Here is a 17,009-nt window from a genome sequence, read left to right as displayed (position 1 = left end):
GGTACGATTGGGGGCAGGGGACCGCTGGCCCGGTGGGGGGGCCGGCGGTCCCCTGCCCCCAATCGTACCTAGCTAGGTATGCGGCGCCTCTCGAGCAGAAGCTCATGATGTTATGCATTGTATGAAAAACACTGAGAAAGACTCCGTTTTCCTACATGAGAGAATTTCTAAATCTTCTTGTGATGGTAAGCAGCGGAACCCCTAGTAGGAGTATGCAATCGGTCTCCATGAGGATGATACCATTTGCTACCATGGGGGCACTCCCACTAGAGATGCTAACATTAGGAAATCCTCAATAGGCATATGTAATTGATCCCAATGAGCCTTATATTTTAGAAAAGGGAGATAGTAGCCTTGATTGCCAGACTACATAAATGTAGTTTGACATAGTTAAGGAGAAGAAAGATTAATTTGCTATTTGTTGGCATGCAAGAACACGCTAGTTGTACCTTTTTTGTGGGCTTTGGCAAAAGAAGATGAGGAAAGCCATGTTGGATGAATATTTCCATGTAACTCCTTCCCAAAATTTAAAGTGAAACTCGAATCGAGAATACAACTTTTTGGATTTCATTTTGAAGGCTCTTGGTTTCTTTTCTATGTTTGAGAAGAGCAAAAGATGTTGATGGTCAAACCATGTGTTTGTTTATGATGTAGACTATATTTCATGTGATGGTCTAGAGGGAAGGGGTAGCACATTGTGGAATAGTGAGGACACGATGCCCCTCCGGAAAGGGAGGGCGGGGAGGTAGTAGCTTATGGAGGGCAACAAGGTCTTTTGCACCAATCCACAAGTAGACTTCCTAATTACTTGGCTTTGGCTACTAGCAATGGCTCCTAATTTATTTATGCTCTCCCAAAAAAATGTGACATCCCCTTTCAAGGGGAACTACATTTATGTGCACTATATGACGCACAATACATACTCCACGAAGGTCTATTAAGAAGCATTCTATAAAGATCCCTCAAACTCAATTTTGCAAAGTTTGCCTTGATCTAAAAATCAAGAGAGTTATTGGGCATTTCATTCCATGTGCAATATGATAACCACGCACCGGTGCTGGATTTAATTGTCATCAAAGGATTAATGATGCGGTGCTACATTTCCTTTGGTACCATGATGTTGAACTAGTATGTACCAGTATGTTACAAAGAAACTAGTATTTCCACTTTGTGTGAACACCGCTTCAGGCAAACCTGTAGGGTTGCGTTTGCCTTCATGCAGGGTGCTACAATCTTTAAAAAAGAAAAGAAGATGCAAATCAAGGTAGATGGCCTTGAGGAAGCGATTATAGTCGCGCGAGGGGGGGGGGGGAGAGAGAGAGAGAGAGCGAGCGCAAGTGCTTCCTGTCTAGGGCATCATCTCTTGGAGTCCATGGCGAATGCGCAGATAAGCAAGTGGTAGCATGCAGAGCCGACGAGCAAGTAAGCCGGGCGCTGAAGTGGTTACAGGAGTAGCAATAGATTATTTGTTGGATTGGTGGGGTTCAAAACCAAAAAACCCTTTTGTAAGGGTAGTGAAGCATTCAGGGAATCTCAGAGACCATCTCAACAGTAATGAATAAAACAAAAGTAGAGCCAATTGAACTAGGAGATTGTTGGGGGTTGACATCATTTTGGAAGTTCCTCACACAATGATAGAAACTACCCTACCCTAAAGCCAACAATCGAACAGCTTGCTCAAGTGGATGGAGTGTAAGATATGTTGTCGTGAAAGTAATGTGCATGCCATATCTTTTTTCTTTCACCATTTTTGCTCTTGTATCAACTTACTCGGATTTGTATTCGCTCGGTGACTAGAAACCCCCCACAGCCTTTAGCGAATCAATCCATAAGAAATTCAATTTGTTTCACTTCAAAAACAAAATTCAAGTAATTTCAACTCTTTTTTTAGGTGCACACACCAACCTTTCAAAAGGCCAGCTATGATAGCATGATTCCAAGCATGGGTATTAAAAGAGCGACCGGAACTATAAAATACATACATATTTTAAAATTCTCAAGCCACCAACAGATCCACATCGAGATTGAATTCATTAAATCAAGGTACTGTCTTCAAAGAAATCAATTGTTGACACTTTTCTTACATTACATTTTAACTAAATTTTCTTAGGGTGTGCACTTAGCAAGCACACGTAGCAAATGATCATGACAAAGAAGAGCATACAACTCATATTACTACTTGATTGTGCGGACCTTTCATAATAGAAACATGGATTATCAACCAAGCATTATTTTACAGGCATTATTGACTGCTTCAATAAGATCGATGGAGGGCAAAACACAAATGACAATCCAAACAATTTTCCAAGACCAAAATCCGTGATTTTTTTAACAACTTTCACATTGCCCACTTTTGCAAGATTATACAATTTCTTGGCTTTGTTCCTGTAAGCTTGTACATGTTACATGTTATAATAATGTCATAATGTATGGAGAAAGCAAACAAGAAGCCATTAACTCAGACCACCTTGCTTCCGTGTTACCTTCAAAGCGAATTGTCTCTCAATACCATCACCACCCAACTTCTTGTTGTGTACGCCTCCACCATGCATACTGTATCCATGGGTACACTAGAACCAATGCTTTACAGAGCAGACATAAGGGATAAAATGTATATGAGCCATCCAACCTAGGCAGCATAACATTCATTTTAAAAACTTGTAGAAAAAGGGAGGGTCATACTGAAAAATAGATGAACTTTAGGATAAACATATATACATCGTCATGCTTCACAACTTTCTTTCATTAGTGCCATTTCATCAAAACGATCAGGAACCTCATGGTATCTCAAAATTATCTTTAGTATTTAAAGCAAACCCGATCATAGCAACTAATACATGCATATTTTACTTGGAGTATGGAACTTCCCATATTAAAATGTATAGTACGTCGCATCACGTTTTTCATTCTATTGTTTTTTGGCTCAAAATGTATTCTATTCTTATGTCTTTTGCTAGTTGATCAAGTGTGTTTTAGAGCTTCATGGTGCTTGTTTATGTATGTTATGGTTAAACATTGAAGTGTCATGGAGGAGTAGCATGATCCCGTTTCATTTGTCCTTCTAGAAGTATCATATTAAAAAAAGTTGACCCATTTTATTTTTGATTCTCCAAAATACGTTTAGTACACGTATTGTACGCCGCATATTAAACGTCCTCTCCCTTACCTTGGCTGCTATGAACCCAACTCCCTCATCTTAGAGAAACAACAAACAACCTCTTTCATGAAACAATAGAGCATTTAGGTCTCCACAATTTGGGAAAAATAAAAATCCTTTCAGAACATCTCAAATGCATAAGTGAAGGGTAACGGTCTCGTGACATAGAAAGTTGAGAGCCTTCTTACTCTCCATATAAATAGTAAGAAACAATAGAGCGATTAGGTCTTCACAATTTCAGAAAAATAAAAAACCTGCTGCAACATCAGTCAAGGGTGATAGTGATATGAAAAGCCTCATGAAATTGGAAACCATGCAGACAAATGTGCCATACATCCTCAACCCTGAAATGCTTTGCTCAATGATCTCCCATTCCCAAGCACACAAAAAAAAGAGAGAAGATAACAAACCTTTTCATAATCATGGTCCATCATCCCCATTGCCTATTATATTGCATATTTCAGAACATTCCACAAGGCTGCAAGCACATGGACATATGTAATACTGCACAGAAGAGCTTGGAAACCTACAAATTTAACATCCCAATAGAAACTCACCAATAGTTTCTGCTTCTGAACCCTTCCTTGAATACCACGAGAGGTCTGAAACCAACATCAAGAGCCCCCACCAAAAGTTACTTTAAAAGAGAGAAAATGTGATATTGCAAATGCCTGAGCAAGACGCATGAAAATCTCTTATACAATATTTTGAGACTATTTTCAACAAAAATCGGTAAAATCTGGCTGAATGTGGTCACAAAATTGAATAAATAAACACGGCAGCCTGTACTACCCCGTTCACGAGCATTTCTTCACATCGATCCACCTCACTTAGAGAGAGAGAGAGAGAGAGAGAGAGAGAGAGAGAGAGAGTTTTTGTGATATGATTCTTTCCATGTCCCCAATCGAAGCAGCAGTCCTGAGATGCAATCACTCTTCCTGCATTTCCACAGTTGAGGGCTCCATTCTGTATTCTGCCTTCTCGCAGGTTTCTCGCTGTTACTTCCTCAGATTCCCCTTTCGTTTTCCATTTTTACGTTGTTTTGTGTGTTTGACTGTTTGCTTGTGTGCGTGCCTAGGCGAGGGTTCTATTGAAAGTTGCTTTCGGGGGTAGGATTTATGACTGATGGGCTGAAATCTGAAGAAATGCTGGCTGAACTAAAAACGCTTGGAGAATTCGGTGAGGGAACGGGTGCGGGATGGTGTGGTACCGCAAGGCTAGGGCTGATCTGCTGGCAAAAACGCCAAGGGCTGAAAACGCTGATCTGGAGTCTGCAAAACGCTGACGCTTGCTTGCCAGGCACTATGCTCTTTGCTTGTCTTCTACCTTCTTCATGCGCCCAAGGGCCTGTGAGAGTGCACGTGTGCGGAAGAGAGAGAGAGAGAGAGAGAGAGAGAGAGAGAGAGAGAGAGAGAGAGAGAGAGAGTAGACACAACACAAAACGCTAGTGTGGAAGAGGGGGCGATCAACCCCCCATGACTACCATGAGTAGAAGACCCAATACACAATAACCAGATGATGGAAGTGGGTACCCCCTTGCCCCCATGAATAGGTGCCCAAGGGGAGGTAGGGCAATGCCAAATAAAATTTGTAACAAACTTGGACACTCCAAGTCAAGATTCTACCGCGACACTGCAGAGATTCACTTCAAAACAGTTCACAATTCACACTTGATTTGACACGGCCCGGCGGAGTTCCGTGGCTAGAGATATTGGCCCCAAAGACTGGCGCCCCTTTCAGTATTTCTTTTTGTATTAATGTGTGCTCAAAATACAGAGAGTGGAAGGGTTCTCACTCTCAGACTCTGCGTCCAGATGCTCTAAGAAGTGAAGCCTTGCCCACTAATTTATAGGTTACAAGGGATGCCCAAAAGCAGAGCTCCAAAATCAAAAGCTCTTAAGCTTTTCAAAATAAAGAAATTAATCCCCAAAAGCAGTTTTCCGTACATTGTCGGCGTAAAAAGCGGAAATCCATATGGCATGCCACGTCAGCACTGTCAATGTGAAATACGGTGCAATTTCTGGGACTGCCGTACAGCTGCCGCGTGTCCACTGCTGGCCAGATTTGGGGTGTCCGGGTCTGTTGCCCCACTGTATGAGTGTGTCCAGGGGCCATGCCACGTCACCCATTTGAGACATACCCCCTCTTGAAAGCATTGTTATCGCCCTCGATTACGCCTACAAAACAGACAGACTGTCTTAGCAGACACTGACTGTTAGTACTAACGCACTAGGAACAACACATCTAGCACATGTACCAATTGTCGACAATCACATCACAGAACATCACACGACATCACTTGACATCACATGACAAATCACATTCAAAAGTTATTCCAAATCTCAGACCATGATTAATTGGTGACGTATTTAGCAATCACATCTAGATCCAGTCGGGACCTCACACATGCCCGATTAACTAATCCTTATTGCAATCACTAATTCGTATTGCAATCATGTCTATAGAGATTTATCAGACCGAAATGCTGCAGTCATTTTGTCTATCAGTTCCTGCACTTAAACAAGTTAAGTACAAATCAGTATCATTTTCATTATCGGGAATTCCGAATCATAAAGTCATACAGCAGAATACTGTCACTCAGCAGTATCCCTGAAACCCAAAGGGACATCAGTGACTCTATATCAAATCCAAGTATCGGGACAGTCTGTCGACAAAGGAGTGGAGTGGCTCCCCTCTTGTGCATACCCGCTGCACTAGATTCGCCCATGCGGAAGTCGGGGTTCTATCGAAATAGACTATGCTAAACCGAATGCTTCAAGGTAAAGGTTCACAATCTGAGGAGTGTCTGCTAGGTCCTCCTCCTCCATTCACTTCGCATCCAATGTGGGATAGTTCTTGAATTTAACCAAGAACCGCCTTATCGCTTTACCTTTATCTCTTTCTATCTTTATGTGCTAGTATTTGTTCTGGAACGAGTATCTCCTTGCTTTCCTCCACTTCGGGTTGCTCATCTGGCTGCCCATCATCGGGCACCGCGCCTTTAGGAGGCTTCAAGAGACTCACATGAAAAGCATTGTGAATTCTCCAAGTATAGGGCAGCTTCAGTCTAAAGGAGATATCATTTATCTTTTCTTTTATCTCGAAAGGTCCATAGTATCTCATGCTAAGCTTTGGAAAAAGCCGCTCCTTTCCCTTTTTCTTTCTCAGGCGTGCCTTCTCAAAACGTAAGAGCACCCAATCGTTCTCCTGTAATTTCAAATCGTGACGGTGTCCTTTTTGTGTCTTTCTTGAGATTTCTCTAAAGCCTTGGCAAAAGCAGTGTCCAAGTCCCTTGTGTACTGGTCCGCTTTAAAAATCTTATCTTTCGTGCTTAAAAAGGGTGAAACCTTCGGAGCACCTTCAATAATCTCAAATGGTGCCTTCCTCGTCGAAGATTGAATCGTGTTATTGTAGGCAAATTCCACCACAGGTAAAAACCTTTCCGATTGAGTCTTTTGATCCGAAATGTAAGACATCAACAAATCCAGTACGATTGAATTTACAATCTCACATTGCCCATCTGTCTGCAGTTGGAAAGATGACGAGAACTGTAACCGTGTGCCAATGTTCTCCCAAATAGCCTTCCTAAAAAAACTCGTGAATCGGGGATCTCTGTCAGAGACAATTGTCTCACGCATGCCATGTAATCTGAATATCTGGGCAATGAACAATCTCGCTAAATGATCCGACTTGACTGTTTTCTTCACTGGAATGAAATGAGCTTGGTTGCTAAATCTGTCAAAATAAGTCCAGATACCATCGTGCCCACTCTGAGTCTTCGTGTTAGGTGCAGTGGAATGAATGTTTGCGCTTTGCTCTAGATGAGTGCTCCGAACTGTGCTCAAGGTTCCTTTTTGTTCTTATGGAAGGGCTCTCCCTTTCGTTCTTAATGAGAGAATGCTATGATCACAAACAAAGTGAATGGACACTGTGCGTGCAAGTGAATGAGACTGAGAGAGAGAGGGAGAGAGAGAAGAGAGATACGACACCAGAGACGTAAAACCCTCCTCCGAAGGCCCCACTCTAGTCGACGAGAGTGGTCTACTTATGATTGCACAATCTGGTACAATGGGACTGCATGTGACTGATGCAAGTCTAAGCTATGTCGGTGATGGCGAGACCGACCTAAGTGAATGAGACTGAGAGATAGAGAGAGAAGAGAGATGACACCAGAGACGACGTAAAACCCTCCTCCGAAGGCCCCACTCTCATCGGCGAGAGTGGTCTACTTATGATTGCACAATCTGGTACAATGGAACTGCATGTGACTGATGCAAGTGTAGGCTACGTCGATGACGACGACGGTGATGGCGAGACCGACTGAAGGGCTGAAATCTGCAATCTTTTATCTGCTGTCCAAAAACGCTATGGGCTGAAATCTGCTACAAGTCCAAAAACGTTGATTTTGGGGCTGTTTTCTGATGATCTTTGTCGCTGAAAATCTGCAGGTCTTAGGCTGAAAACTGATGTTTCTTGGGGCTAATCTGCTACTCTTTAGGGCTGAATCGGATGGTCTTTCTACTGCTGAAAATGGCGAAGGCTGAAGGCTGTAAAGGCTGAAATCTGCAAACGCTGGGATCTTCAAAAAAGCTAGCTGATGGGGTATGTATGGCGATGACCCCCTTGATGGAAAACGCCAAGGGTGCTGCAGTTCTAGGCGATGATGCTTGGAAACGCTAGGCTGAGGGAAGGTCCTTGCTTGGAGGAAAATCCACCAAGTGTCTTGCTTGAGAAGTTGTCTGCTGAGCTTGGCGCCTGTTGCCTCTTCTGCCAATTAGTGCTAGTCTAGGTTTGCTTATATAACTTACTCAATTTGCCCTACCTACTTTCCAACAAAAGTCACTAAAAAATAATAAGTGAAAATGTCAAAATAGGGAAAATAGGCTTAAATGCACTAGAAAATTCCCTCGAAGAATTTTGATGGATTCTGATGGGAATGCTTATGATCATGCTGTGTGCAACCACAGGATATGTATCTCCACTAAGTGCCTGGGCATGCATGGTCTGCGAACAGCAGACTCACAAAAGTGCCAAAACACTTCTAAATCTAGACTGACTGGACTGACTGAACCCTTGTCGTGCTGTAGCCTGTCCACGGACACATAGGGTTGGATGTGTCACGTGACACTTCGAGAGATCAAAAATGACATCCATGGCAATACTTTCCCATGGGCGGGTGGGAATGGGTAAAGGCTGTAACAATCCCTGTGCTTTATGCTTGTCAAACTTGACCTTTTGGCATACCAAGCAACTGCGTACAAAATCGTCCACGTCCTTCTTGAGTCTCGGCCAGAAGAAGTATCTCTCCACACCTTTCAAGGTGGTATCAATGCCGCGGTGACCCATAAATGGTGGACAGTGGCATTCGGTTAAAACCTTTTCCCTCAACGGTTGTGTAACGCACAACATCGTTTTCTTCATCAAGTAGCCATCCTGAATGGAATATCCCGCTACTTCCTCCCCATTCTGTATTCGATCGAATACATCTTCAAAATCTGGATTTGTGGCATACTGATCGACCATATCCTATGATGTATCGCGGAAATAGCCAAGACCAACGACTTCTAGGACAAAGCATCTACCACCAAGCTCTTCTGTCTGTCACAAAGTGATGATGTGAGAAACCCTAATTTTCGGAAATCACGGAGGCTGAAAAAAATAAAAATAAAAATATGAGCGACGCAAATTTTGCTTTTTCTCTACCTAATGAGAAATAGAGAGAGAATGCTTTGCTTTCAAGTTTTGACTCTCTGTGAGAGAGAGAGCAATTGTTTTTTATTTGAAGCTTTTGGGGCTCTGCTTTTGGGCATCCCTTGTAATCTTTAAATTAGTGGTGAGGGCCTCACTTCTCAGAGCATTTGGACGCAGAGTCTGAGAGTGAACCCCGAGCCACTCTCTTGTACTTTGATCTGATTAATATAAAAAGAAATACCAAAAGGGACGCCAGTCTTTGGGGCCAATATCTCTAGGCACGGAACTCCGCCGGGCCAGTGTAAATCTATTGTGATCTGTGACTTGTTTTGAAGTGGTTATTTGGTGCTGTCGCGGTTGATTCATGACTTGGAGTGTCCAAGTTTGTTACACTGTCCCTGCACATGGACAATCTGGAAGAGAAACTGTGACAAGATGTTCGCCCCCACCGCATCTGCTTTTCCGATAGCTGCTTCTATGACAAGAAGTAGCGTAAACTCTAGTGATCTGTGAAGACCGTAAAATCGGCTCCGAGTAGGTAATGTCGCCACTGAGTAAGAGCATGGATAACCGCCAAAAGCTCTTTCTCATATATCTGTGCTGTCAATTCCGGCCTTGCAAACAATCAGCTCTCATAGGCAATGACATGGCCTTCTTGCATTAAGACCGCACCCAGACTACGACCACAAGCATCACAATATACTTCTGCAAATCCGGCAAAGTTAAAATTGGTCTTGTAGTCAATTCTCTTTCAATGTCTGAAGGCAGTCACCTCTGTGGGTCCCCACGAGAAAGGGACTCCTTTCTGTGTCAAAATATGCAAAGGGGAAGCAACCTCTGCAAACTTTCTAATGAATCGCCAGTAGTAAGAACATAAGCCCAAGAAGCTTCTAACTTCATGGGCATTCTTCAAATCGGGCCAATCACATATAGTCTCAATCTTGGCCGGGTCCATCTGCACTCTTGCTGTTGAGACGATGTGTCCCAAAAAGGCAATCACCTCTGTGGGTCCCCACGAGAAAGGGACTCCTTTCTGTGTCAAAATATGCAAAGGGGAAGCTTCAAGCAACCTCTGCAAACTTTCTAATGAACCGCCGATAGTAAGAACATAAGCCCAAGAAGCTTCTAACTTCATGGACATTCTTCAAATCGGGCCAATCACATATAGTCTCAATCTTGGCCGGGTCTATCTCTACTCTTGCTGCTGAGACGATGTGTCCCAAAAAGTGAATCTCTGGTAAGAAAAATTCACTCTTCTTTGCATTGATCACCAACTTGTGATCGCGCAATGCTTGAAAGACCTGTAGCAGATGTTCTCTATGTTCTGCCTCATCCTTGGAGAAGACAATAATGTCATCAAAGAAAGTGCCAACAAAAGATCTGTACTCTCTGAAAATCCTGTCAATCATTCGGTTAAATGTCGTTGGAGCATTGGTAAGGCCAAAAGGCATCACCAAAAGTTCAAATAAACCAAAGATCATTCGAAAAGCTGTCTTGTAGACATCTCCCGACGCGATTCGGATCTTATGATATCCGCTCTTCAAATCGATCCCGTTGAAACGGATCTTATGAATATCATCGATCCTAGCAATCGAAAATCGGTTCTTGATGGTGATTTTGTTGAGAGCTCTATGATCAATGCACATTCTCCTAGATCCGTCTTTCTTCAAAACCAACAACACCGGAGAGCAGTAAGGTGAAGTACTCGGCTGGATAAAGTCTTCATACCCCGAATATTTGATCAAGTGGAAGCATCGTCCAAGCCACTTGAGAGTCAGTTAGATTGTTAAGGAATCGTTCCCCCGCTTTATAACCGAGGATATTGCTAAGGACAACAATTAAAAATAAGGGGGGAAGTGTTACGTTCCCAGACATCAGGATGGGCGCCTGCAATTATGTAAGGCAAGTGTGAACATGGCCCTTGGGTTATGAAGTCCTATACACAGGACTTGAGTCTCATTTGTGAGACATCTTGTGTGATCACCACACTTGGACTCTAGGCCCTTGGCAGCTCTGCCCGCACACTCGTATTGGTGTGGGTTCAGTGGTATGGGACACCGTCCTTGTGGTGAGGCTAGCCTACTTGGCTGCAGGCTCCCACGCTTGGGGGTGAGCCCATATTGGCTCTATGGCTGGGAGGTGAGCTTGACGTCCGCTCACTACATGTCTAGGTGTGAGTTTGGCTTGTGTCATGTCGTATGCAGGATGGGTCCGGCGAGGGACTAACACTTCCCTCTTCTTCTCTTACCATTATTCGAATTTTGTCTGGTCCTTGTTGTCAAAAGTTGATCAGTTGGATACGTAAGAGTACCCCAATGCATAACAAATCCTTGCTTAGCATGTCCCATCAGTTGTTGTATGGACTCAAACTTCTGCACTAAGCTGTAATCTCGTATCTCTTTGGGTAGACCACAATAAAATCGCTTGATGTATTCCTTTAAAGTGACCTTTTTAAAAGAAGAGGCCAGTAGGAAAGTATCCCAAAACCTCTGACAATAAGTATCCAAAGTCTCTTCCTTGTTCATCCAAACATGATTCCAAGTGGCCCGTGTGGTTGCCGAGCCGTACTTCCGTACTCGTCCGAGTATGGAAACATACGGAAAGTGATTCCGTACCCTGCAAAAAATTTGGGGCAAAAATTTTTCGCCTACAGTTTTTTGGCTGCGCGAGTTGAGTTGTTGACTCTGTTATGCAGGCATTGCAGCACATCGGTGAGCTGCGAGCTGCGAGCTGCGAATCAGTGGCCAGCCCATCCTCTCGCCCTCTCTTGCTCTCCTTCAGCTTCTCCCGTGCCCACAAGCTAGTCTCTAAGTTCTAATTTCCGAACTTTCTATGGTTTTGTGTTTGTGTATAAAGTTTAAAACATGGTGGTGTAGTATGTAGGCTTTTGAGCATCCTATGTAGTAGGCTATCTGACGTGTGGAATTTCCAGGTAGTCTCATCCGTACTTAATCCGTACCCATGTGCGTCCGACGTGTGGTTGACGTTCGTCCTCCTGAGTGAGCCAAGAGGAAGTGAAAAGTTGCTTAAACTGCAGCAACTTCGTCAATGCTTCCTTTCGTAACAAAAGAGTAGACCACGAGGGGTGTGCATTTCCTTTCAAATAGGATGCTTCCCTCCGGCGGACCTTGGAGTGCTCTGAATAGCGCCCTCCTGAATAAGCTATGTTAAACTGATAAATAAAAGCGAGACCTTATGGATATCTTGGAAGCTTGAAAAAGTATCAAACTTTAGTGCTTGTCCACCCTCCTTGAAATCTTTAGTTTCTTGCTCTTGTCCTCGAGAAATTCATATTAGTAGGCTCTGTAAAAATGTTTCCTCTTAGAATAAAACATCGGTTCATTAGAGTCTAAACTCTCAGAAGAGGATAAGTCTCCTCCGAACTATCTGAATATTTTTGGGATCTTCGTAGAATATGCTCTTCTTAGCCTTCCTCTTGTTCTTTCTATGTCTTTGGGTCTTTCTTCGTTTTTTGTCCTCATCAGTGGAATCAGAGGAGGAAGAGTTGTCAAAACTATCAAACGAGGATGAGGACGAACTCGACACACCCTCAAAGCGTACGCGTTTCTTTGTCTTTCGTGCATTCGCAAAAGTAGACTTGTGACCCAAGTAGTCAGGGTAATCTGCTCATCAACTGTGTTTCTTTGAATGCTTCTTGGTCTTCAGGAGTTGGTCGACTCGTCTTTCGACTACGTCGTCGAGTTCATCTTCAGTGTACACCCGCAAAACAAGTGCTTTCTTCAAAGCTGACTTCAAAGGTGAATCGATGGCCGTACGCAATCGAGAATGCATCTCATCAATCGGGTGCCTAGTCAAGAATTTCGCGTATTGATGATCTTTAGAATATTGGAGCATCAACCAAGCACAGGCATCAATATGTTTGTTGACGCTGTCTCTCCATTCGTTCATACTCCGTGGGCCGAGGTAGCCCGTACTCTCCTTCTGAATCAACAAAAGGTGATCATTGTCCATTTGAAGCTTTCGTGTTCTCACCTCACCTTGAGTTGTCAAGTGGGTTGTTCTGATCCGTGCAGGATTCTTCGACTGAATCCATGAGTGTCGCAGTAGAAGGGATTGGATTCTCCAATTCAATTGAGCTTTGATACCAATGTAACAGACTTGAACACCCCAAGTCGGGAATCTGGCACGACACATGAGAAATCGCTTAAAATCACTTCATTGACTTTATCAGAATTCAATAGAGAGACGACACGGCCCGGCGTAGTTTTGTGCCCAGAGGTATTGGCCCCAAAGTCTAGCGTCCCTTTCAGTATTTATTCCTATATTAATGCTTGAGCAAAGGACAAAGTCCGAGGGTCCTCTTTGCTCACTGCTCCCAGGCAAATCTGAGAGAAGAGAGACCCTAGTTACATATTTAAAGGCTCTTCTCAAAAGCAATTACATGAAAAGCTTCAGTCTCATCCAGGCCCAAAAGCTAGCGCTGCCCAACAGTCAGCGCAATTCACGGAAAAACCGTACACTGCCACGTCAGCAGTCAACGCGATTTGCGGGCTTGCCGTATAGCTACCACATCAGCATCCCTACGTGATCTCTCTTAGTTTATTATGTCTATATGTCCCCAAGGGTCCCATCGGACGGGTACCCTAAAAGTTGGAACAACTTATAATCTTTTAAAACTGTCAATTTTCGGGTGGACATGCCATGTCATCATTTTGTGACAGCGAGTACTGACTTATAGTTGAGAAGTGACTCCTAGGGTCACTTATATATGGGGTAAAAGCTGGATCAGGCAATCCAACCCACGATTCTAAAAATGATGCAAAAATATCACTTATTAATAAGTTGATGAACTACTAATAAGAGGTGATTCACATGCAGAGAAATACCTAGGATGGATACTAATGCAATTGTGTGGGAACGCTCCCCAATGCCTACACTTAGCACACATTGGCTATGCTTATGTGCAATTAGAGGGTATGCAACTACTCTAAAATGCTTGGACTCTTAAAGTGTTTGGACATGCGCGTCCTACGAACACGCATGTCCTACGAACAGGCTCACAAGGGTGCCATAATACTTCCTAAGTTGTCCTAAACCCTAGAGATAGGAGTTACATCTTGTCCACATGCACATAGGGTTAGATGTGCACGTGACAGAATATGGGAAGGGAGCAAACAGCCATCAGATACATATACAAACCATTTATGCAAAAAGGGTTTCGCCAGATAAAAACTTATCTAAAGGCCTTGTCTGCAAGTGCGGGCCCTACGAGTAGGTTCACAAAATTGCCGAACTAAATCCCCTAGGTTCTATAAACATTGTTTGGCTCTAGAAGTAGGCACATGCACACAAATCCAGTGTGCATGTGACAAGCTGACACTGTTCTCAAGACATTGGATGGCTCCTAGAGCAAATAAAGATGACTACGAATGATGTGGCATTGCAATTTCCTCACGATCAAAAGCTTGATGCCGGATTGGGAAAGCGCTTATGGAGGTAGTATAAGAGAACTATGACCTTATCGTAATGGTCAATTATGAGAGTGATTTGTCAAAGATTCCCAAGGATCAGAAGCTCTCGTCCAAGGAGTTGAAGAAGCTTAAACAGTATCATGGCTCTTGGGATCAGCTGAATGCTCGGATCCGTTTAATCCGGCATGCACTTGGAGACATTCAGATTATGAATAACGTTCAAGAGAAACTTGACAAGGTTTACAATTGGATGACGCTCACGAAGAGAGCTCCTCTTGAGGTGCAGTTGCCACGTTTGGATCCTCAAAAGGTCAAGAAAATGAAGGATTACATTTTGAAAAGGCAAAGAGTCGTTCAATATATGACTCAAAGTTTCATTGACATAGAAAGTAAAGGTCACTTCAATGCAAGGATGCTAAATGCCAGAAATAGCTGATGTTTCTTGGGCTTTCAAATTTCATCCAATGCATTATGTCACTAATAAAACGTGTTCTACCCTAAAGTTTTCACAATTTTGAAAGCTACAAGATTCCACTCTTTTCTAACACAAGCAAGGAGTATGTCATACCCATTTTGGAAAAAGGCTTAATAAGCCGAATCTCAGAAAATACTGGTCGCAAGTGGCGTAGCAGCCTGGAAATGCACGACGAGCACCCAGATGGCAGTGCGGCAGTCAAACAGGTGGGCGTGCGAGCAAGACGGCAGATAGACCAGCACGGGACGCGCAGGGAGACGAGCATGGGACGCGCATTTCAGTGTTGTGGGCAGAGCAGGAGAACCGCTTGCAAGATTTTTTTAATACATGAGTTGCCGTCTTGGAGCACCTAGAGATGGCTGCTTGGTTGGTTACGTAATACCATCAGAAGGTTATTTGATGGCGGTAATGGGTTGGAATCCACTGTCTCCTGTATTCCTTTTATGAGGATATGACAACAATCTCCTAAGTGGTAAGCAGAGCGGAATTTTGGCAGGTATCGAGGTAGTTTAATATCAAGCCTACCAGTATGTCGTACCCATTTAATATCTAAGCAAGGAGAACACCCAAAATTCGTTTAGATATCAATATAAAACCCAATCTAATCTTCTCTATTCAAATAATACTAGAATGCAAAAGACATTTTCTTCTTCTTCTTCCACCCCAACCAGCCAATTTCAATCTCCTCTCGAGCAACAGAAAGAGAAAAAATTGGCATCCCATCCTGATTCGTGAGGGCTCAATCCTCCACACCCATTGTGCATCGTTAACCTGTGACTACTTTACACTAGTTCCTGTCCCCACTACCTGCTTACATACACGCGTATTGCTTGTAAAAGATAGATAGAAGCTTACTTTCTCACATTAAGAGGGCCTTCACCAGGGGCACCGCCTCCACCGCGAATGCAGGTGCCCACACACTTGCGAGTACAAGACTCCGCCTTGGCAGAGTTGGGCTTTTGTATCCGCTGGGCTTTCTCAAAACCTGCAAATCTTTCATGTTCTCTCTCTCTCTCTCTCTCTCTCTCTCTCTCTCTCTCTCTCTCTCTCTCAGCACTCACCTGAAATGGTTGACGGTACGTTCTGCATGGTATCGAGAGCAGAGGGAGGAGGAATGTTGGAGGTGAGAGCAGAGGCAAGAAGGAAGGAGACGATGCCGCCATGAACAAGCGTGTGAGCATACATGACGACGTAAAGGTAGTCTACAAAGGGCGCCAAACGCCTTGCATGGACGACAATGCCATAGTGCCTGCAGCTCCCTCTATCCTTTCTGCTGTTGGCCTTCTGGATGAGTGCAATAAAATGAATGGGAGACCTTTGACACATGTCCGCCCGGACGTCTGTTCTGTTCTGCTTTTCTTTATGTCCTCCAATACACCCCTCAGCACTATCTCACACGGGCATGGGAGGATCAATGGCACACGCCTATTTCGGGGAGCGTGGGTATCGTGGGTTGTTGATCTTGCGGCGTGCCCTAAATTTACCAATTTGTCCAAGTTTACTTTGCTAACCCAAATTTACAATGCGGCGGGTTCATCATAGAAGAAACACATCTCCCAATGCTTTCAAGAAGCACACACAGGTGAGGTGGTTAAGGTGATAGGCTTGCAAACGTGATGTCCTGGGTTCGAATCTGAGGGAGAAGAGGAGGAGAGGGGAGGGGGATGCCTGATTTAACATTTTTTTTGCACCCGAGTTTATCTATTTTCTCGAATTTACAAAAAGCGGATCCGACTGCCAACTTGTATCCGATCCCCGAAATAAGCGTGGACCATTGATCCCCTCCTGCCCATGCCCGTGTGAGATAGTGAGGAGGCAAGACACTTCCCTCTGCACAAAGCCGAACACAACAGTCAGCCAATAATCTTTTGCCATATCAAGAGCACACTTGTTCGAGTGGAAAAGAGCCTGCTAAGCGTGTGCGTGTCATATGGTGAGCGGACATCAAATTTCTCCTTAGTAGTGAATGTCCACGGTTGTATAGAGCAATGCATGAAGCGAAGGGATGCAAGTTCAACTCAACCACAATCGTTTGCATCGCAAAAGATTATTGACCGACAGCCATGTCCATCTTCATGTTCAGTGAGGTATCTTGGGCCCTCTGCAGACATAAACAAAAGCAGAGGCGCAAACGAATATGGTTGAGTTTGAACTTGCACCCCTCGCTCCATGCGTTGTTGCCTATCTAGTCGTCGACATCACTACTAAGGAGAAAATTTGATCTTGAGGATGTGTGACACGGCACGCACATAAC

General features: G+C 43.8%; 1 protein-coding gene across 2 annotated transcripts; it reads right to left on the bottom strand.

Annotated features, from left to right (window-relative positions):
- Positions 1-2,283: 2,283 nt before the first annotated feature.
- LOC147442190 (uncharacterized) lies at positions 2,284-16,096 on the bottom strand. Of its 2 annotated transcripts, none has more exons than XM_086528454.1 (5): positions 15,817-16,096; positions 15,611-15,740; positions 3,715-3,759; positions 3,568-3,635; positions 2,284-2,629 (listed from the first exon to the last, which is right to left on the bottom strand). In XM_086528454.1, exons 1-4 carry the CDS (start codon positions 16,079-16,081, stop codon positions 3,578-3,580), a joined length of 498 nt encoding a protein of 165 aa, XP_086384580.1. In that variant the 5' UTR covers positions 16,082-16,096; the 3' UTR covers positions 2,284-2,629; positions 3,568-3,577. The 2 variants fall into 2 exon arrangements, with proteins under 2 accessions (XP_086384580.1, XP_086384581.1); XM_086528455.1 differs by having other exon boundaries at positions 2,284-2,582.
- Positions 16,097-17,009: the final 913 nt, after the last annotated feature.

This window comes from Adiantum capillus-veneris, chromosome 14 (genome assembly GCF_014529385.1).
Source record: "Adiantum capillus-veneris isolate H3 chromosome 14, ASM1452938v2, whole genome shotgun sequence".
NCBI classification, from domain to species: Eukaryota; Viridiplantae; Streptophyta; class Polypodiopsida; order Polypodiales; family Pteridaceae; genus Adiantum; species Adiantum capillus-veneris.
Note: the sequence above shows the minus strand (reverse complement) of the source record. Positions and strands in the feature narration are given on the sequence as shown.

What these genes read in the sequence shown, in the direction of transcription:
- LOC147442190 (XM_086528454.1), bottom strand. Translation starts at nt 16,081, where the DNA reads ATGTGTCAAAGGTCTCCCATTCATTTTATTGCACTCATCCAGAAGGCC. An exon ending in CGTACCGTCAACCATTTCAG is followed by an intron (nt 15,741 to 15,816) that starts GTGAGTGCTGAG and finishes AAAGATTTGCAG; the next exon opens with GTTTTGAGAAAGCCCAGCGG. An exon ending in GGCCCTCTTAATGTGAGAAA is followed by an intron (nt 3,760 to 15,610) that starts GTAAGCTTCTAT and finishes TGTTGGTTTCAG; the next exon opens with ACCTCTCGTGGTATTCAAGG.